The sequence below is a fragment of the Orbicella franksi genome, chromosome 2 (genome assembly GCF_964199315.1).
Source record: "Orbicella franksi chromosome 2, jaOrbFran1.1, whole genome shotgun sequence".
NCBI lineage: Eukaryota > Metazoa > Cnidaria > Anthozoa > Scleractinia > Merulinidae > Orbicella > Orbicella franksi.
In genome coordinates this window covers 7619995-7641659 of record NC_138146.1, presented here as the reverse complement: position 1 = coordinate 7641659, position 21665 = coordinate 7619995, and the positions used below count along the sequence as shown (strand labels likewise).

The 21665-nt window shown below is 36.7% G+C and overlaps 1 protein-coding gene across 2 annotated transcripts in view; it reads left to right on the top strand.

Moving 5' to 3' along the window:
- The window catches only part of LOC145479890 (exocyst complex component 4-like), a 37759-nt gene that overhangs the window by 143 nt on the left and 15951 nt on the right, over nucleotides 1–21665 (top strand). For both annotated transcript variants that reach the window (XM_081458367.1, XM_081458368.1), the window contains exons 2-20: nucleotides 35–75; nucleotides 792–880; nucleotides 1653–1715; nucleotides 2705–2843; nucleotides 3138–3226; nucleotides 4613–4689; nucleotides 5603–5726; nucleotides 6330–6392; nucleotides 7039–7091; nucleotides 7789–7893; nucleotides 9600–9670; nucleotides 10018–10051; nucleotides 16233–16337; nucleotides 17798–17825; nucleotides 18296–18348; nucleotides 19247–19329; nucleotides 19468–19525; nucleotides 21210–21302; nucleotides 21577–21664. In XM_081458367.1, the coding sequence (XP_081314493.1) occupies nucleotides 35–75; nucleotides 792–880; nucleotides 1653–1715; nucleotides 2705–2843; nucleotides 3138–3226; nucleotides 4613–4689; nucleotides 5603–5726; nucleotides 6330–6392; nucleotides 7039–7091; nucleotides 7789–7893; nucleotides 9600–9670; nucleotides 10018–10051; nucleotides 16233–16337; nucleotides 17798–17825; nucleotides 18296–18348; nucleotides 19247–19329; nucleotides 19468–19525; nucleotides 21210–21302; nucleotides 21577–21664 (1456 nt within the window). The remainder of the gene's footprint in view (nucleotides 1–34; nucleotides 76–791; nucleotides 881–1652; nucleotides 1716–2704; nucleotides 2844–3137; nucleotides 3227–4612; nucleotides 4690–5602; nucleotides 5727–6329; nucleotides 6393–7038; nucleotides 7092–7788; nucleotides 7894–9599; nucleotides 9671–10017; nucleotides 10052–16232; nucleotides 16338–17797; nucleotides 17826–18295; nucleotides 18349–19246; nucleotides 19330–19467; nucleotides 19526–21209; nucleotides 21303–21576; nucleotide 21665) is intronic.

Sequence of the window (21665 nt, the reverse complement as noted above, 5' to 3'; positions counted from 1 at the left end):
TTGCGCTAATGACGAGCTTTTCTCTTTTCCTTAGTCTAAAAAGCTCTTGGAAGTCATAAACACGTTGTTAAGCAGGTACTTATGTTTAACGTTAACTTTATTTGACACCCAGGATGTCTGTTCAAGTGACAAGCTAGTTCATTACTCAATTAAGAAGATTAGTTGCACTACGTTGTAAATGCCTTCATCGTTTGTAATATACGCGGTCTTCAACAGCAAGTTACTTACTAAACAAGTTGTCATAAGAAGACGATAAACCAAGTCAACAAATGAGATTTTGTTTCCGTACCTCCTCGCCTGTGAAAAACCACCCACTTTCGTCAGGAAATATCGCATGAAGGACACCCGTAAAGTTTGCAGTTTAAGATCTGCGCAGCAGGCATGAATAATGTGAGAGAATAGACCTTTAAAGGGTTCATAGAAATGTTGCAGATCAAGTTGTGTTTAATTAATTTGTTTTCCAACCACATGTACGTAGTCTGGGAGCAACTGCAGAATACACTGGCACTATTGTTCTAGATAGTCTACTTAGGCACATACTTTGGCAGGTGGCAGGGTATTTTGAAGTTAAGCCGTTAATATCACATAAAGCAATTTGAATTCACTCTTAAGAAATCCCAAAGAATGGATGTAAAATCACTTTATGTGATTAAAAGAATGTCACCTCTAGGTTGAAACAGATGTGACTAAATTAACCTGATTGATCTTTTTATACATTCATATTTATACGAGGGCTAAAATGAAAGACAATCCATACGGCTTAAAGTTCACCGTGTTTCTTGTTTTATCAGTGATAATGTGGAAAGACGAGTTATTGAAAGGGAAAGGCTGCAGCATGAACTGTCAGGATATGATGACAAGCTAAACAGACAAGTTGAAGGTTAGATCTTGCTTTAAAAATGCCAGAGATAGTAAAAAGCAGGGATGTAGCTCAGAAAGCACTTAGATGGCTCATTAACAAGCTCAGCCACCTTTTCTGACAAACAAAGTTACCCCAAGTCTTTGTTTTCATATGAAATCTCAGCTGGATTTAAGTTCTCTTTCAGTCAGTAGGTAAAATTAGCCGGCAGCTGACCCTTGGCTATAACCCTGTTAAAGCAGTGGGGCTAATCAAGTGTTCAACTAACTTTCATAAAATACTGGTTATAAATTCCCCCTGTCAATTCACTAGTACCTCTTCACACTGTGAGAATTCTCTGACTTGCCCAAGAACAAAGTATAGATGTACAATTTCCAGATCACCTGTTTCACAGCCCATTGTGCTAACTAGTAGGTTATTACACCTTCTACAACATGAACACAAGCTGCCATTAAACTGTGGGCTGCATGTGCATTGTACAATCCATATGGAAGGTGGAGTGGCCTAGCGGCTAGTGCCCTGGACTCAGTTTGGGTTCGAACCCTGACTGGTGTCATCCTGTTGTATTCTTGGACAAGTCACTTTACTCTCACAGCACCTCAACCCAGGTGTACAAATCAGTACTGGTGAATTTCATGCTGGGGGTAACCCTGCAACAGACTAACATCCCATCCACAGGGGACTAGAAATACTCCTAGTTACTTCATACAGATGCTCAAGACACCTGTAAGCACCAGCTTGATGGGCCACTGGGCTTGAATGCAGACTTTACCTTTATTTTTGAATTTTTCAGCACACCAAGAGCACTTGAAGTCAAGCATTCAAACATTTACTGGAATTTCCACCAGAATTGCAGGTATAAAAATTTGTGACCTGTAACATGATGATAATGTCATTTTGAAATGCATTGGGTCAGGTGGGGGAGACACTAGAATAATAATAGAGGCACAGGAGCCCCCATGCGCCACGGTTGGCGAACGAAGCCCCATTGCTTAGAAAAGTTGTATCCCATCAAGCTAAAAAATTTTGGTTGTCTAGTGATTGTCCACAGGTCTGTCTGTCCATCTGTAGGTCAGTCCATACATATGGATGGATGCATGTATGCCCTATCATGTAAATCTAGTGAAATGCCATACTCTGCAACAATCTCATTCCCAGGGCTTTTCCATTAGAGATTGGGAGGGGCAGGTTTACAGCCTACCTCTGGTTGTGACACCTGTCAAAACAAAGTATCTGCTGACCAGTATCACCCGACCATATTGCAGGTTCATGTTTAGAGGTTGTCGAGGTCACATGTTTTTTTGAAGTAGACAGCTATCCTGATACCGGTTTTTGATTGGATTGCAGCTGCAGGCTCAAGCCAGGGTATCTTTTAATTAGGAGGGATCTGCTAATTTTAGGCTTGGCTAAATCTTTATATTATGCATCAAATACTTTAAATATAACAATTCAGACCTAATTGTTTATTAATTTCTACCATGCTATGACTAATATTGTTAATAATGGATAATTGTTCAAAATAATCAATATTAAACTTTACTTAATCAATACGAAACTGTACAGTACTTTTGGACAACCAACATTTTGAAGACAGTCAAGACTTATGTAATGTAAACATAAACATGTTTCAGATGAAACGTCATCCTATTAATATTATTATTATTATTATTATTATTATTATTGTATTAAAGTCATGGATTAAGTTTCATCCAAAACATGTTTTCATTAATGAAAAATTTTTTAACAATTTTGACTTTCAGTCCATTTAAAAAGTATAAAACTAACATCATGTTCATATTTGAATGTTAATTATGTATCTTAGTAAATTATTATAATTTTAATTAGCATCTCTTCAGAAAGTGAAGTCTCTAAGAGAAAATTTGCTGGCATGCAAGTCATTACTACACTGCAAAAGAGAAGAGTTGAAGAAATATTGGATGGATGGCTTGGAGTACAATGAAGTCCTCAATCTCTTGGACAGAATGTAAGTAATGCACAAGAGATGTGGATTAGATCTGGGGAAGGGAAGTCCATCACATGTGCCTGAATTTTAAAATGTCACATTTTATGAGTACAGTAAGATTGCAGAAAGTTCTGATAACAGAAATAATTTTGTTTCCCACAATTTCATTTTGTTCCCATTTTGATCATTGTTGCTTGTGTTTGTTTATCCTGGGAAGACTTCTTTTCAAATTTACATGGCAAACTACACATTATTAGCCCTAAATTATGTACCGACATCATTTTTTGCTTCCTTTTTTTCATGCATTTTTCTCAGAGATCAAGTGAAGAACGTTCCTGAACAGATTGAGAAATACAAGAAAAAGAAGTATTACCTGCATGCTACAGAGCTTCTTGTGTCCACAGGTCTGATATGCAAACACTTCATCGTTAATTGCTCTTTAATTATAAATAGTTATATATAGCAGCATTTTTCCATTCTACCATGTTTGGTCTACAGTACTGCTCTCATATTGTTTTGCTCACAAGCGAGGTTTGTACGCGTCTTGAAAACCCTTTGAATTTCAGGAATCCATTTTCAAGGCCTTGAAAGTACTTGAAATTTATTGGAATAAATATAGGTCCTTGAAAGCCCTTGAATTTTCGCTAACATAACAGCTTAATTTTTAAAGCTCTCTAATTATAATGTGTAGTTCCAGAAAATATCGATACCTCCCCCTCTCCCAGCCCTCTGGAAGTTCCGATTGAGCTTCATACATTTCTTTGAGTTTTTTTTGGTTGTACAGAACCCCCCACCCCCCAGGAAATTCCAATCCCTTCTGTAGGGGGAGTATGGATATTTTCTTGAACTGAACAATCTAATTAATTAAAAATGTTTGTGACACATTTACCGTAGAGTTCCTTACATTAAACTCTTCATATTACATCACTTGTCTAGTGAACAAACTTTCTCTATTGTAAACTCACAAAAAAGGAAGTCTTCTTTTGATTTTCATGGAGTGCCTAATAATGAAATTGTACAGCCATAAGTTGCATCTGTTTGAAAAAAAAAAAAGTAATTAAAGGCCCTTTAAATCTATAACAAAGTGACAGATATCCCTACTCTTTTATGCATATAAACCTCAAGTTGTGAAAGCCCTAGCCTTTTATATACCTGAAGCCTGAAAATGGTCCCCCTTTTGGGTGGAGCCTCCCTGGCCATTATAGGGAGTCTCTCCCCCCCCCCCCCCCCTGCCCAGGTGAAGATGTGAGTGGGGCTTTGTCCTTGAAAAGGTTTCTCAATGTCAGGGATGTCAGTGACAAAGTCCTGTGGCTGAATTGCAATCTTTTTCTTAAGATTCAGTTGAATGGATCACCAGAGTAGCTAGCCGCCAAGACAATAATAAATTTAAAGTAGATGATGATTTTCGCAGACACAAGTTCTAATTTGGACAACCCTGAGTTTTGTATCTGAGTCAGATTTTTTGGGAACTTGATTTCCGGGAGTGGAAGGAGTTACTGTATTTTCAGAAGTTTTTACTGTACACTGAATTTCTTTTCTTGTATGTTTATATCTGAAATTGGCCATTATGGTAACTTGTCAGTCATAGAATGTTATCAATTGAGACTTCACCAATCAGTCCACATCAGCTACTGGATAATTGTTTCCCAATTATATTCTGTCTTGCTGTACATGTACGCAAATAATATTTATGAGCCAGGAAGGTGACATGTAGTTTCTTTCATCAGTATGGTATGAAAACTTGTAATGACGGAACAATTCATTGTTTTTCATCTGACTTTCATATGTAGTCTCTCTGCTTGAGGGAAGTTTGTCTGGAGTGGAGGCCTTGAGACATCTTAGACTTGATTTACAGTCAAGAAAGAAGGTAGTTATGTCAATAGGTTTACATGAATCTTGTCTCATGAATACCTTGTTCTGTAGCCATGTACACACTTGAATGCTCATGAACATAGGGTTAGTAATGCCGGCCATAAAGAGATGATAACTGAAGTTAACGCTTATATGAAAGCACTGCTCGGTAGCTTTCATTTGAGTTGTCACAATCATGTTAGGGTTTTATCCACAACCTTTCATTAAAGTTTAGAACACATTTGCAGAACATACATTATATATAGTAAACATTGCCAAATTTTCCTAGCAGTGAGATTGAAATCAAACATGTAGAAAAGACGACACACCCTTTACATTTGTAAGACATGTTTTGGATACTCAGTATCCATCTTCAGCTTAAGGACGTTTACAAGTGAGTGACTTTATATAACGTAGGTAAAAACAAGGTGTAAATTACAAAACGTATCTAATAATAGTACTGTTACAAAACAGTGAAAAACATTACTATATGAAAGGAGTTCTAGAAAACCTTTATTCTTTTGACTAGCTGGTCACACACTGGGAAGTACTGACAAAGTAAAACTTTAAGTAAAAGTGAAAGTAAAACTGTTAGTATTACAATATAATCATTGTAATAAATACAGCTTCATTGATTATGTGACTTGTACAAATTACATGTATGTTACCTGAGCATATGATTTTGTAATTCCATGGGCTGTTCATTGCCACCCGAGGGTAGGGGTCAATTAAATTCTGATGGAGAGAGGTCTCAAAACCTTGGCACATCTTCTAAAACAAAGTGTCAAGCCAAACTAGAATTTCCAGAGAGACAGGAGAAGTTAAAACAGAAAAAAAAATTAGTACATTCCCTGTAGGGAGGGGTATTGCTATTTTCTGGAAAAACTTACTGTTGTTATGTAATCTCCTTGTGTTGTCCACTGTGTTAGGTGGAGCATGAATTGCTGATAAAAGACCTGAACACTCATCTGTATCTGAAATCAGAGAAGAGCAGACAGAAGAGAACAAAACTAGTGGCATATATGACTGACAATGCTTCTGTGGGAGCTAAAGGTTTGTGTCATAAACAGTCATTTGAGCCACCCTGTAGTGGACATCTGATAAGGGTTAAAATTAATGTTATGTGCACTGAGAGACAAATTTAGCTGAAACTTGGGCTGAAAAATCCATACTTCTCCATGTATACAGCACTGTATTCATGTACAGAGGTCTGTGTTAGTGTGTAGTTTAAGGAGGCGGCTTGGCTGTCAGTTGGCAAGGGTGCTACAATGTACAGTGTATAGATCTGTCAATAATGGAATGCTAGGCCTTACTAGCCTAGGTTAACTACCAACAGTAACTTGGCTTTACTGTGTACACATAACCTACCAGAGCATTAGCAACCCACCAGATGTAACTAGTTTGTACTTGGTTTCCAAAATTTGCTTGAGTCCATTCACAGTGTGCTCAATTTATAGTACAGCACTGTTACCATACAATGTACATGTACCTGTTTGACAGCAATAACTGTGAATAAAGTTCTGTTTAAATAAAGTTGTTAAAACAAAGATAACTATTTACTGACAAAGTCAAATACTAATTAAAATAAGAATTGATTGGCATATTAAGCAACTACTGTTAACAAAATATCTCGATTGCATTGTTACAATTTTGTAGAGTCATCATCCACTATTGGTTCTGGAGGAATCTTCAAGAAGTCCCACTCTCGTACTGCCTCAAGTAAGAAACTGATTTGTGTAGTATTTACGTCACTGTTAACTGCTGTAATCTTCAGTCACTGCTATTAGTTGCTAACGCGATATGTTACATACAGTAATTTATACATGTATAGACTTCCAGTTGATGAGAATTACAGACTGTAAGACAATTACAGACAACAACATGTAGCTGATCTAAGCAAAACAAGCAATTTGACTTGGAACCAAAATTATTGATTTAACACATTTTATGATTCAAACTGTACAAAAGGTAGTTTTTGGAAGATCTTGATGGTCCCCTCTGTTGGCTTTACCATCAATTTTATTTTTGATTAGTTTGACTTATTATAATGTCCTGTGAGCCTGGATAATTATTGTGAATAATTATTTTTTATTGTGTTGTGTTATGGATTACTGACAGGTTGTAATGAGTTGGTCAGAAAACTGAACGATGTGCAACTGATAAGATCTATCCTTCTGCTGCATTTATAAATGTACCTTTACCCTTCATACATGCCTCAGATATTTTTATCATACAATCATGATGTACAGCTTCCATCTGTCCAGGGAAATTGTGTTTACAAAAGGATATTCAAGAACCTGTATAATATTGTCCCTTTCAGTCAATAAACTGTTAAAAGTAAATACATAATTTTGTTGTTTGCCAGGATCTCTTTTGATGGATCCATCAGCTTCACATGACTCACATTCATCAACTGAGGTAAATTAAAGCAGCTTTGGATAAATGACGAGAATCATGGGTTGGGAGTCCTGAGTCCTCATAAATATTAGGGGTAGCATTTAATGCTAAATCTAAAACATTGCGAGAAGGCAAGGCTACATGTAACATCCTTTTTGCAAGCCAAAGAGTTTTTTAGCCTTGCAAAAGAAGTCCAGAGTCTGAGAGAGTCTGTGAAATTTGATTAAAATTCTGTGAGATGCATATTAACTATTTTTTAAACGGAGCATTTGCCAGCCCTAAAAATCAATACCGAAGTAACTTTTTGTAGCATGTTAGACATGTACATGTACATAATTCAATTTTATGTTGATCTAAGCTACAGATAATTTAAAAATGTTTGAGAAATTTCAATGACAGAGATTTTGTTAGTAGCAACTTCATACATGTATACTACATTATTGCTTGTTGATAATTCTCCTTTCTATGGAGTGTTATTGTGATTGACTACTTTACATGTATTTGACTTTGAACAAGACTTTGTTTTATGTTTGACGGGAAAACATTGTGGCTGTACATTGAGTCGTTACTCCAGAGTGATAAATCTATTATTTCCATTTTCCCAATACCTTTTTCCAGCATTAGATGGTATTGGACAACCTTTAGTGTACATTGTACATTTTTGTAGAAGCATAACTTTCTTTTTAATTATTATATTTAATTATAATTACTATTTCAGATCACAGAAGACCTGAATACTGACCCAGAGTCAGACAGTGATCACTTCATGAATGTTCTAATTGAATCTCTATCTCTGCTTGGAAAGATTCCTGAAGCACTTGAGGTACTTAAGAAAAAAAGAATTATCCATTCTTGTATATTATGATTACCTTTCTTGCTTAGTAATTAAAATACGTACATGCATTAAGAGCAGTTAGTCAGTCAATTTATAAACCTGCACTGCAGGTAAGAACATGACTGTTGTTACACTGTAGCAGATAATTATCATTTTGTAGCTGTCAGTTAATGTTTTGTAACTGTCAGAAATGACCAGATATTTAGCTTGCTAATAATGGCAACATCTGGCTGACGCTGAAGATACAAATTAAATGTAATGACCAACTGCTTGTTAATGACATTCCAAGGCAGGGTAGCTGGATAAGATAAGATAAGATAATCTTGAACTTTATTAACATGTCAAAGTTGCTAGCATACAATGTATACTAATTGGGGACACCTAACTACGATTACTTATCTAATAATTAATGAAATATGAAATACATGTACGTATGTAAGTGTTTTAAAATATATTATATAAAACAAACGGTGAGTCATGCAGTAAGATCAAATGTTAGTTGTTACATAAAGAACAGTCTCTACAAGTACTGTCCAGCAGGCTTGTGAAATCAACCAATTTGATGCGCTTTTTAAAAGTGTGCAATGATTCAGAAGATCGAATAGACTTGTGGAGTTTGGACCAGATGACAGCGCCTAAATAAGTCAGGCTATGTTTGCCATGAGCAACAGTCCGAAATCTGGGTATTGTGAAATCAGAATTTCTAAGGTGATACTGAGAATTCGCAACAACAAATAATTCCGCAATGTAAGGAGGCGCCAGACCATTTTTGACTTTATACATTATGGTTGCAATGGCTTGCAGTCGTCACATATGAAGTGTTGGTAGTTTTGCTCTTTGCAAGAGTTCCTCATACGTCGATTTATTGTTGCAATAAACAGCTCGTAGTGCTCGTTCCTGAATTCATTCTAGTTTTCTGGCATCAGAAGAACAACAAAAATGCCAGACAGTCTGACAGTATACATGTGTATGAGATGAGGTAGTATTGCAAATTTGACAATGTTTAATTTAGCTGATGTCGGAATGAGGTTACGTAATCTCAGAGGAACCCCAGTTTGACAGGAGGCTTTTCTACATTGCTTACATGACTCGAAAATGATAGTTGATCGTCTAAGGTGGATGGCTGGATACTGGTGGATGACTGTAGCTGTTAGCTATGAATTAACCATAGTATTATAGATTTTAAAGGGATGTACATGTACACTATACTGCAGCAAGGAGCTGCTCATCCCACCAGCAAATTAAATCAGCTGAAAGAGAACTTATCAGGGGTTAAATGTTTACTTAAGTGTCAAACAAATTAAAGACTTTAATAGGTAATTTAGAAAGCCAGTGAACAGACAAGCTGATTTAGCTTGTTAATGGCTCTCAGTGAACCCTCCTGAGTTTTGTCTTGGCTGCATCCCTGAAATTTAAAACAAAAGAGACTTAAAATTCCTAATAAATTTAATTTGCAGAATGTACTTGTGTGAGGCATCATATCAAGATGGTGGGCAATCTGCAAATATACTTTGTCTAGTCACACATGCAAAGGCCTCTCACTTAAAAATGTACAAAACCAATTTTGAAGCAGTTTATGATGCAGAATGCAGGAAAAAGTGCCTGCTGAATGAACATTTACATTTAACTGTTACAGGATCTATGATCTGATTTGAAAGAAATTATACAGTGTGTTTTATTGGCTTTGTTGCCAGGCAATCAAGAAGAGAATGAAGATAGAGATGTCTTTGATCATTCACAGGGCTACCACTCTTGTTACTAAAAGGTAATTTTTGTAAGAGACAAAAATAATTATGGTTAAAAAGTTTAAAACAATTATGGTAACCATACGGAGAAAGATGCAGTATCTACTAGTGGCACATGCAGCTCCAAAAAGACAAAGCAAACAGTACTGTGCAAGTAGTAAATAAATTTTAATATGAATCAAAGTGCCTATGAATACAATAATTCACATAACATTTAAATGGTCTTACAGTAATTGAAGCTCTACTAATTGAGGCTCAGTAAGTTTTGGCTCTTGGGATTCTTTAAATTAAAGTAGTATATAAGTTGTGTATTGCATCTGAAGTGCTTTTCCATAAATGTTGCTTTCTTCTGTTTTTTTTTTAATAGGATTGGTCAACCTGGAGAGATCATTCTTCAGCAGGTACGATGTGTACGTGTAAATCAGTAATGACTGGACATAACTAATAAGGTGTACTTGTAACCTTGTTCTGCACATATAATTATATGATTATGTTACATAATTATATACATAACAACTCACATGACCTGCTACTCCTTACCTTTTTTTTGCACACACTGCATAGGAAAAACTATTACATTGTGCAATATGTCAGAGTGCAAATTATATAGTATACATTCACTAATTTATGTTCAGCATATATAAATATATATATATATATATATATATATATATATATATATAAATATATATATATATATATATATATATATATATATATATATAACCATATGAGGAAGTAGCAGATCCCATTAAAATAGTGCTCAATACACATATAGTGTAGAGCTGAGTATATGAGTAATAACGAAGAGGCAAGATTTGCTGTTACTCCGAGTTTCGTGCTTACGCACTCATCAGACAGTATTTAATGATAAGCATTCCTATCAACTAGATATATATACACGGTATTAAACAATAGGCTAATTGCTGGACTAGTTGCATTACAATAAGTGATAGTTATACTGGAAAACAATAGGTGTGAAGACAGAAATTACGGGGACGAGTATAAACTGCGTGGGTGCAGTACAATATAAAGAAAGTGTCAAGCGTTCTTCAAGTAGAATTTGTTCTCGTGCCGGCATTTAGAAATAAGTTCTGATCTTTTGTTTAGTAGATTGTCGTTGCTATGTTTGATAATCATTAGTTTTTCTGTGAGGCAGAGGTCGCATCGTTTGGAAATGTTGTTGTAGGGTCTTGCACGGCTAATAATTGACCATTTGATGTTGAAGTCTTGTTTTTTGTCGTGTAGTTGCCAGATGTATTTAGAAAGCTCGGTGCTGTTGATGTGTTTTCTGTGCTTAAATGTGGATTTGTGCTGCGAGAATCTCTGTTTGAATGTTCCTTCTGTCAGTCCAATGTAGTTCTTGGTTGTGTTGTTAGTTGTAACTTGTGCGTTGTAGATTACACTGGAAGTCAGGCATTTGTTGTCTAGCGGGCATTGGTCTTTTTTGCGGCAGTTGCATTGCTCTCCGGTGATTGCGTTGGCGTTGTTGTCGGCGTTTGTTATTTTCATGTTGTGTTTGTTGATTACTGTTTTCATGTTGTCCATGCAACTGTAGCTGACTTTGACGTTGTTTTTGTTGAAGAGGCTGTGGTATTTATGTTGGTTCGGAAAGTGCTTAGATATGAGCTTCAGGAATGTTCTACCGATGTTTGTCTTTACGTTTTTACTAAATGGAGGGTTGTACCATATAATGTTTCTTTGTCTGTTGCGTCGGGGGCGTGTTGGTTGATTGTCTTCGTTGTAAATTAGTGTTTCAGAGTATCCGCTGGCTTTCAAAGCAGTTTCGTAGATTGGTTTGGCCTTGTTGAATTCGTGTTCGTTGCATGAGTTGGCGGAAATACGGCGATTGATGGATGTTGGAAGTTGCTTTATTATGTTAGGTGGGTGGTTAGACTTTGTGTTGATGTACTGCGGCTCGTCGTTAGGCTTTCTGTAGGGGCAGTAGGTACCTTTTGTAAGATCGAAGGTGACGTCCAGGTAGTTAACAATTTTCATGTTAGTCTGTATGGTAATGTTAAGTCCATATGTCTTGAAGCGTCTTGTTATGTCCTTCCTTGTACGGTCTGCTTGAGGTCCGGAGATGTTTTTGAAGATGGCAAGTCCGTCGTCTCTGTAAAGCCCGATGTTGTCTATCCCGTATATGTTACACAGGTCGTCGAGAATGAATAAGCCTACGAGCTCGCATACTTCGGCTCCGTCGAAGCTGCCCATAGTAACGTCAAAAGAACTGTTGTTTTTCTTGATCCAGGCGGTGTTACTGTCAAAGAGAAGGGATTTTCTTGAATGCATAATAATATTGATGTCGCGGTCCGTAATGGAAGTGAATTGTTTGGCGAAGTTGATTGCGTCTGTAAGAAGTTTCTCAGTAATGGAAGGGTAGAAGTTCTCAATGTCAAATACGGCGAAGGTATGTTGATCTTTGTGTTGTATAGAGGAGAACCAGTTGATGACGGATGATGAGTTTTTCCATTGGTTAAGGCCAGTCTTCTGTCTCACAGTCGTGTTAATGTTCGCGAGGATTTCTTTACTGATACGTCCAATCTCACTTTTTGCAGGGTTAATGAGTCTACATGTAGGTTTGTTCTGGAAGTTGTCTTTATGGTCTTTGAGTGTTATAAAAGCCTGTCGTTCAGCCATGCGTTCCGCGCGGTCGTCAATGTTCAGATTAGTAGCAATGACTTGAGCTTCTTTGTTAATAGCAGTAATCGTATTAGAATTTGCTTTCTTGTACGTCGATGTGATATTGTCCTTGAGAAGCTTGTCGTGCGAAGCTTTGTCTACTTCGTAGTAGTTGGTTGTTTTGTCAGCAGGTATGAATGTTTTTGTGGAGTTGTTTATTTTCCTAATGTCTTGTTGTAGATGGTCTTGGAAGTCATCTCGTATTTGCCTGAATTCAATGTTCTTGATCATTTCGTACACGTCAGTTTCAAAGTTGTTTAGGTCTTCGTTCTGAGGAGGGCATTTTCTTGATTTAAAACCAAAGTTGTTGTTGTCAATGTTGTCGTCGTCGTTGTTGTGGTCTGTGTTATTCTTATCTTTATTCTGTTCGAAGAAGAAGGCTTTCCAACGCATACGCTTGATTACACTTTCGGTCTTTTCGATGAGTTTCTTGAGGTAGGAGTTTCTTGGTGGGATAGGAATGTTCTTCATTGAATAGTTGAATCTTGACGTGTACGAAATGATCAAGAACATTGAATTCAGGCAAATACGAGATGACTTCCAAGACCATCTACAACAAGACATTAGGAAAATAAACAACTCCACAAAAACATTCATACCTGCTGACAAAACAACCAACTACTACGAAGTAGACAAAGCTTCGCACGACAAGCTTCTCAAGGACAATATCACATCGACGTACAAGAAAGCAAATTCTAATACGATTACTGCTATTAACAAAGAAGCTCAAGTCATTGCTACTAATCTGAACATTGACGACCGCGCGGAACGCATGGCTGAACGACAGGCTTTTATAACACTCAAAGACCATAAAGACAACTTCCAGAACAAACCTACATGTAGACTCATTAACCCTGCAAAAAGTGAGATTGGACGTATCAGTAAAGAAATCCTCGCGAACATTAACACGACTGTGAGACAGAAGACTGGCCTTAACCAATGGAAAAACTCATCATCCGTCATCAACTGGTTCTCCTCTATACAACACAAAGATCAACATACCTTCGCCGTATTTGACATTGAGAACTTCTACCCTTCCATTACTGAGAAACTTCTTACAGACGCAATCAACTTCGCCAAACAATTCACTTCCATTACGGACCGCGACATCGATATTATTATGCATTCAAGAAAATCCCTTCTCTTTGACAGTAACACCGCCTGGATCAAGAAAAACAACAGTTCTTTTGACGTTACTATGGGCAGCTTCGACGGAGCCGAAGTATGCGAGCTCGTAGGCTTATTCATTCTCGACGACCTGTGTAACATATACGGGATAGACAACATCGGGCTTTACAGAGACGACGGACTTGCCATCTTCAAAAACATCTCCGGACCTCAAGCAGACCGTACAAGGAAGGACATAACAAGACGCTTCAAGACATATGGACTTAACATTACCATACAGACTAACATGAAAATTGTTAACTACCTGGACGTCACCTTCGATCTTACAAAAGGTACCTACTGCCCCTACAGAAAGCCTAACGACGAGCCGCAGTACATCAACACAAAGTCTAACCACCCACCTAACATAATAAAGCAACTTCCAACATCCATCAATCGCCGTATTTCCGCCAACTCATGCAACGAACACGAATTCAACAAGGCCAAACCAATCTACGAAACTGCTTTGAAAGCCAGCGGATACTCTGAAACACTAATTTACAACGAAGACAATCAACCAACACGCCCCCGACGCAACAGACAAAGAAACATTATATGGTACAACCCTCCATTTAGTAAAAACGTAAAGACAAACATCGGTAGAACATTCCTGAAGCTCATATCTAAGCACTTTCCGAACCAACATAAATACCACAGCCTCTTCAACAAAAACAACGTCAAAGTCAGCTACAGTTGCATGGACAACATGAAAACAGTAATCAACAAACACAACATGAAAATAACAAACGCCGACAACAACGCCAACGCAATCACCGGAGAGCAATGCAACTGCCGCAAAAAAGACCAATGCCCGCTAGACAACAAATGCCTGACTTCCAGTGTAATCTACAACGCACAAGTTACAACTAACAACACAACCAAGAACTACATTGGACTGACAGAAGGAACATTCAAACAGAGATTCTCGCAGCACAAATCCACATTTAAGCACAGAAAACACATCAACAGCACCGAGCTTTCTAAATACATCTGGCAACTACACGACAAAAAACAAGACTTCAACATCAAATGGTCAATTATTAGCCGTGCAAGACCCTACAACAACATTTCCAAACGATGCGACCTCTGCCTCACAGAAAAACTAATGATTATCAAACATAGCAACGACAATCTACTAAACAAAAGATCAGAACTTATTTCTAAATGCCGGCACGAGAACAAATTCTACTTGAAGAACGCTTGACACTTTCTTTATATTGTACTGCACCCACGCAGTTTATACTCGTCCCCGTAATTTCTGTCTTCACACCTATTGTTTTCCAGTATAACTATCACTTATTGTAATGCAACTAGTCCAGCAATTAGCCTATTGTTTAATACCGTGTATATATATCTAGTTGATAGGAATGCTTATCATTAAATACTGTCTGATGAGTGCGTAAGCACGAAACTCGGAGTAACAGCAAATCTTGCCTCTTCGTTATTACTCATATATATATATATATATATATATATATATATATATATATATTACCTACATTTTTGTAGGAATGTGCTTCCTATATAGATTACCTGCATTTTTGTAGGAAAGTGCTTCCTTTCTCTCATTGATCAACACTTCCCTAAATCAAACCCATTTCACAAGATTTTCAACAGAAACACGCTTAAATTGAGCTATAGCTGCATGAGTAATATCAAAACCATTATATCCAACCACAACAAAACTCAAATTAATAAATCTGATCCCACCAATGATAGCAATTGTAACTGCCGAAACTCAAGCATGTGCCCCATGGACGGAAAATGCAATGACCAAAACCTGATTTACCAAGCCAAAGTCACGACATCAACTTCAAGAGAGACATACATTGGTCTTTACGATACATCTTTTAAGTTGAGATACAGAAACCATGTATGCTCATTTAAGAACGAGCGGTATAAGCATGCTACGGAATTAAGTAAATATGTTTGGAGCCTAAAGGATAAGAATATTTTGTACAACATCAAATGGCGGAAGGTAAAACAGGCCCGATCATATTCCAATATAAGCAAGAGGTGTAATTTATGTTTATGGGAAAAATATTTTATTATCTGTAAAACCGAAATGGCAACACTGAACAACAGAAACGAACTGATATCTAACTGTAGACATTCTAAGAAATTCCTGTTAAAGACCGTGCTCGCTTAGCTTTACCAATCATATCTCTGCATGTCACGCCACTGGGCATTGTTCTGTATTTTCAAATTTTGTATATCTTCTTATGTATCTGTTATTTTTGGCAATTGCCTGATGATTGCTTCGCAAGGAGCATGAAACTCTGAGTAGCAATAAATGTCTTTGACCAAATAATCCAACTCTTAAAATCTATAGATTACCTACAATATATTACTTACAGGACTTAGTACTTACAACACATTGCATATGACTTGCTTTTAAACACTCCTAACCCAGCTTTAATTAGGTTGTGTTTATTTTATCCCATCTAAACCCTGCTTATATTAAGTGAATGGGATTTTGTTTTTACATTCCAGTTATAGGAATATTCTAATGATACAGGACATATACAGTGATTGTACAGTTTGATTTATTTTTGTATGCTTCTTCCTATTTGCTTACATGTATCTGAGTATACAACCTTAGGGTACAGTGTTTCAGCAGTTAAGCTTGGGTCTCAAAATCAAAAATCAGATTATACCTTATTATAACCATTCACATGATTTCTTTTTATCTTATCTTTATTTGTTTGTGTGTTTATTTAACATTTGTTCCAGAATCAGCCTCACTATCTGCTGGAGCTCTTAGAAGTGGTGTTTGACCTGTTCAGGGGTGTGGCCCATGCTCATGAGACAGTTCTTTCAGCCATTCATAGAGTTATTGTAAGGAGAAGGTTTTGATAATGTTTATCCCTTTTGTAATTCAGTCATAGACATTTAAATACCAATTCTCTTCAATCAGTGCCAGGCACCTTTATAGGCAAATCTTTGCTGACGTCATTGTTTACATTTTTCCTCATTAACATACATTGTACAAATTTGCACAGAGAAGGCATCATGGTAGACACGATTTGAAAGGAAACATTTAAATAGCTTGTGAAATTTAGTAATTGGTGAAAGTTTCGTCCCTTTGGGTGTAATATTCGAGGAGAAATTGGCTTTTAAAGACTCTCAAATTTCTGGGTGCAAAAGCACTAATGAGCTGACATACATTCTTTGTAAAATTTTGAGTTTCTAAACCTGTGTCACACAAAAAGTATACATTACATCGGGCTCGGATTCCTTGGGGGAGTTAATCATGCTATGCCCTTTCAATATTCAGAACTAATGTTTTTGTAGTCCATCACAAACTGTACCGGTTATGCTAATGAGGCAAATATTGTAAACAAAGATTCTACCATTGTGAAAGGTCTTGCTTGCATACATTAGTCTCTTCCTGCAACACACAATGGGACATTGTCGGAAATAGCCAAGATAAAGCAAGTACTGTATGTAGTTGGACCCCGGTAATTCGAACTCAGTTATCTTAAATTCTCCCTTAATCAAACTCAGAACTATTTCCCTTGGATTCACCCTTCAGTCATTTACTATCAGCTATTTCAAACTTCTGCTATTTCAGTCAATTTTTCATTTCCCCTGATAGTTTTAAATAGGGGGTCCAACTGTATATGTATGCTGCAACAAATTAATCTTTCTAACAGAGTGAGGACTGTTATTAATGAGGTGTTGATCAGTTACTAGTGTGGGACAATTGGAAAAATCCTCTTGCATACTGCTTGGATACTTTAAACCACTTAGTTACAGTGTACAGAGAACTTGAATTGTGGAACGTAGGCCATTTTGCCAGGCTCTCTATATATTAACATATTTGCCATCTATACAGTCAGGGCTCAAAAAGAGTGTCGTCTGTTTGTCTACAGTGAACTTGTCCCATCTGGGTCAAGTAGATTTTCCTTCCGGGCAAGTAGCTTTTCATTCTCAGTTGCCCAATGAGCAAGAGATTGGCCAAGTCATCTGCCATCTCAAGCATTAAAAGGGCAAACTAAGACTTGCCCAGCACAAGCAAAATTTCAGAACCACTTGTCCTGAGGGCAAGCTGGAATTCAAGTTTTTCTAAGCCCTATATACTGCTAGCATAGCATTAAATGTGTGGTAGAAATGAGATGGTAAATGTGAAGCTTGGAGTAATGTGTGTGAGATCAGCTTGTTATTAGAATGGGACAATTAAAATCCAGAGCTGCTGCTGCAGCTTTGTTTCAGGTTATCTCATTTGTTTGATTTTATTCTAGTAGTGCTAAATAAAGTGCTTGTAATTTTATACCTTTTACTTTTTCTTATTACAGAAGGCATCAGATTCCCAGATTGATTTAGGTAACAATAATAAAAATGTCCATAATATTTGCTTTGATTTTAAAAATAACTTCTATATGTAACAAGGCTAAAAGGTTAAAAGTAAAAACTGAATGTTTTTGACACTAGTTCATCTTCAGGGTAAGCGAAGATGACTTAGTGTTGAAAGATGACCTAGTGTCGAAAACATTGAATTTTTACTTTTAACTTTTTTAGCCTTGTAAATAGAAATTATTTTTAATAACAAAAATATTAAGTAATATGTATCAAATAAATAAAATACCAGTAGTTAAAAATATATACTGCCTGTAGTTTTGAGTGAGTGCAACAAAGTAAGTGGAAAATGTTTTTCTCCTGCACCTCTGGATAGTGTAGAAAGAGACAATTCACCCTTTGGGCTTATTTATTGAATATCACTTTTAAAGAACTGTCTGTTTAGTAATGAATCCAGATCTTTTTTTAAAATAATGTTCTTTTTTGTTGTTTTCTAGGAGATACAGATATTTACACAATTGATGTTGTTTGGTCAGAGATCCAATTTGCAGTAAGTTGAGAATCATCACTGATTTCCATACACTTCATTTGATGTTAGTTCTGAGTATTTAGTGCTACATCAAGGCAATGTATATGAATCTTTATTGTCGTTGGCAACCTGTTTGGCTATGTATTGACATTGTCCTAAAGAATGACACATTGTACAATTTTATATGTTGGTTACTTTCCTGAATATCCATAATGATGCTTAAATTGTCTATTAGCCAATCAGAAGCCTTGCCTACTTTCCTGATATTGATCCTGCAATATCAAGTCACTGACCTGATATGGCTATGATATTGCCATCACTTGGGTATGGTAAATACCAAATCATACTTTTTTGGTACACCTCAGGGGCGTATCATTCTCATTTGTCTCACAAAGGGTATTTTACCTCTCACTGACGACAAACCATGGCTCAGCCAAACTTTCTTGACATGCTGCCAAAGTGTACCATAAAGTTACAATTAGGTACAATTAACAGTTGCCTCAAATTGAGTGGAGGATTGTCCTTTGTCCTTTGGTAGCTGTGTTCCCTTTCCCAGTAACCAAGTCAGGACATCAAAAATTACACTGTTTGATTGGTTGTGAATCCCAGGGTGGTGCACTGTAAAGTACCTGGAACAGAAAAGTATCGTTGAAGGTCTTAGTCAAAAGAGTAGTATAACAGTTTGGGTCACCAATGTGGTGTGAGGTTTAGGTGGTAATTTTACACATCTAAGTCCTTGCATTTGTATTACAAGGGTTATCTTTGTACCTGTTGATCGTAGTTATAATTTTAATGCACATATATGCAGTAGTAGATCTTACGATTTTGATGGCACTAACATTGAGATGCAGTTATAAACATGTATAAGGCCTGGCTTGTATTTAGTTTTAATAATTATTGTTTATTTTTTTTTGTGCAGATCCAAGTTTTGCTTAGTGATTACTTGGATGTTCAAAACACTGCAACCCAACAAGGACCAGTGTCATTTGTTGAGTCATCAAGGTAGTGCTATGCAACGTGTCTGAGTACATAATACATATTTGGATGCTTGGACTGATGGATTAGTTTTGTCGAACATGTATGGAGGTCGAATTAGGTGCAGTATTATAGTCTATTAAATTTCTTTACCTGTTTGTTTAGTGATGTAGCAGCATTCTTTGCACTCAGGCGGAGAGGGCCTTTAAAGTCTGACCAGCGGGTAAGAGAGCATTAACGTTGTCTTATAAACATTGCTGTTGTGTGTAGATCCAAATTCATTTGTTGTTGTTAAATTGAGTGGCTTCATAGCTCAGTTGGTAGAGCATCGCACCGGTATCGCGGAGGTCACGGGTTCGAATCCCGTTGAAGCCCTGAATTTTTTTTTTTTTTCAGGCTTCTTCTTTCCAGTTGCTTAAATTGGAAAATTTACTGCGATGATCATACTTCACTTTCATCTACTACCGCAGTTCAATATGAATTATTTCATATATACTTCACATCATTTCACTCACGGGAATATATGAACTCAATTAATTGACCTCGCTCCCAATGTGTGGCTTCATAGCTCAGTTGGTAGAGCATCGCACCGGTATCGCGGAGGTCACGGGTTCGAATCCCGTTGAAGCCCTGAATTTTTTTTTTTTTTTTTTTCAGGCTTCTTCTTTCCAGTTGCTTAAATTGGAAAATTTACTGCGATGATCATACTTCACTTTCATCTACTACCGCAGTTCAATATGAATTATTTCATATATACTTCACATCATTTCACTCACGGGAATATATGAACTCAATTAATTGACCTCGCTCCCAATGTGTGGCTTCATAGCTCAGTTGGTAGAGCATCGCACCGGTATCGCGGAGGTCACGAGTTCGAATCCCGTTGAAGCCCTGAATTTTTTTTTTTTTTTCAGGCTTCTTCTTTCCAGTTGCTTAAATTGGAAAATTTACTGCGATGATCATACTTCACTTTCATCTACTACCGCAGTTCAATATGAATTATTTCATATATACTTCACATCATTTCACTCACGGGAATATATGAACTCAATTAATTGACCTCGCTCCCAATGTGTGGCTTCATAGCTCAGTTGGTGGAGCATCGCACCGGTATCGCGGAGGTCACGGGTTCGAATCCCGTTGAAGCCCTGATTTTTTTTTTTCAGGCTTCTTCTTTCCAGTTGCTTAAATTGGAAAATTTACTGCGATGATCATACTTCACTTTCATCTACTACCGCAGTTCAATATGAATTATTTCATATATACTTCATATCTTTATTTTGTTTATTTCTTCAATCTTTTTTTATTTATTTATGTATTTATTTATGTCCTCCTGCGTCTGTTTGTTTGTCTACTCGTTTGTTTATTCATGTGTTCGCTTGTTATTATTCTTTTAAATATCTTTTTTTATTAAGGCTAGATGTAGTTTGATAATGTTAACATTTTTTTAAATATTTGATATATTTTTCTCTTTCATTATATCGTCATCATTGTGGTACTAGTGATGATTGCAATTTACCATTTAGTTTAATGTAATATTTACTTCCTCGTGGTATAGCTTTTGTTGATTTGGGAGTTGTTGTGATTAAATTGAATGATTATTATAAATGATTTCCTCTTCCATTCCCTTAGTTCGCTCGTTTGTTTATTCGTTTGCTCATTAGTTCACCTGGTCATTCGTCCGTCCATTCAGTCCATTGCTCCTTTACTTACTAAATATCCATCCGTCCATCCCTTTGTCTAGCCTTTGTTTCTTCACTTTACCATTCGTCTGTAAAAGAAGCTTCTATTACAGCAAATTTAGTAAGAGATTTCTTTTATAATCAGTAATCAGAAGCTATCCTTCTCAGAGTCTGGTCTCTTTTCCTTAACAAAAAGTATCTGTGAAATATATTCTTGCTTGTTAGACGCCATTGTACCGTTTTGAGGGCTCTTCATCTGCCATCAGTATGAACACGTACATAAGAGAAAGACGACAGGAATGTATGGCTGGAACAGCGGTAAGGAGCTATCAAGTCATCTGGTTAACTTTCACATTAACAACACGTCTTTTAGACAGTGGAGAACTAAAGGACTATATTTTCCAATCAAAGTCTTTAGTCGTGATCTAAACGTTACTTTGTTTTGCTTATTGTACAATCTTTTCGGCCTTCACAACAGGAAAATGTTGCAAGACAAACTCGCAAAAGGTATTTCTTGCCCTGAGCGTATGGGCATTTTTTTAATTACACATGTAGAACACTGCAATGCTCATTTGCTGTTGCAATCCTTTAGAATGAGGAGGACGATGACACATATGGTGAACCACTTCACAACACCAAGCCACAGCTGTTATGTAAACCAAACCCAAGGAACATTACAGG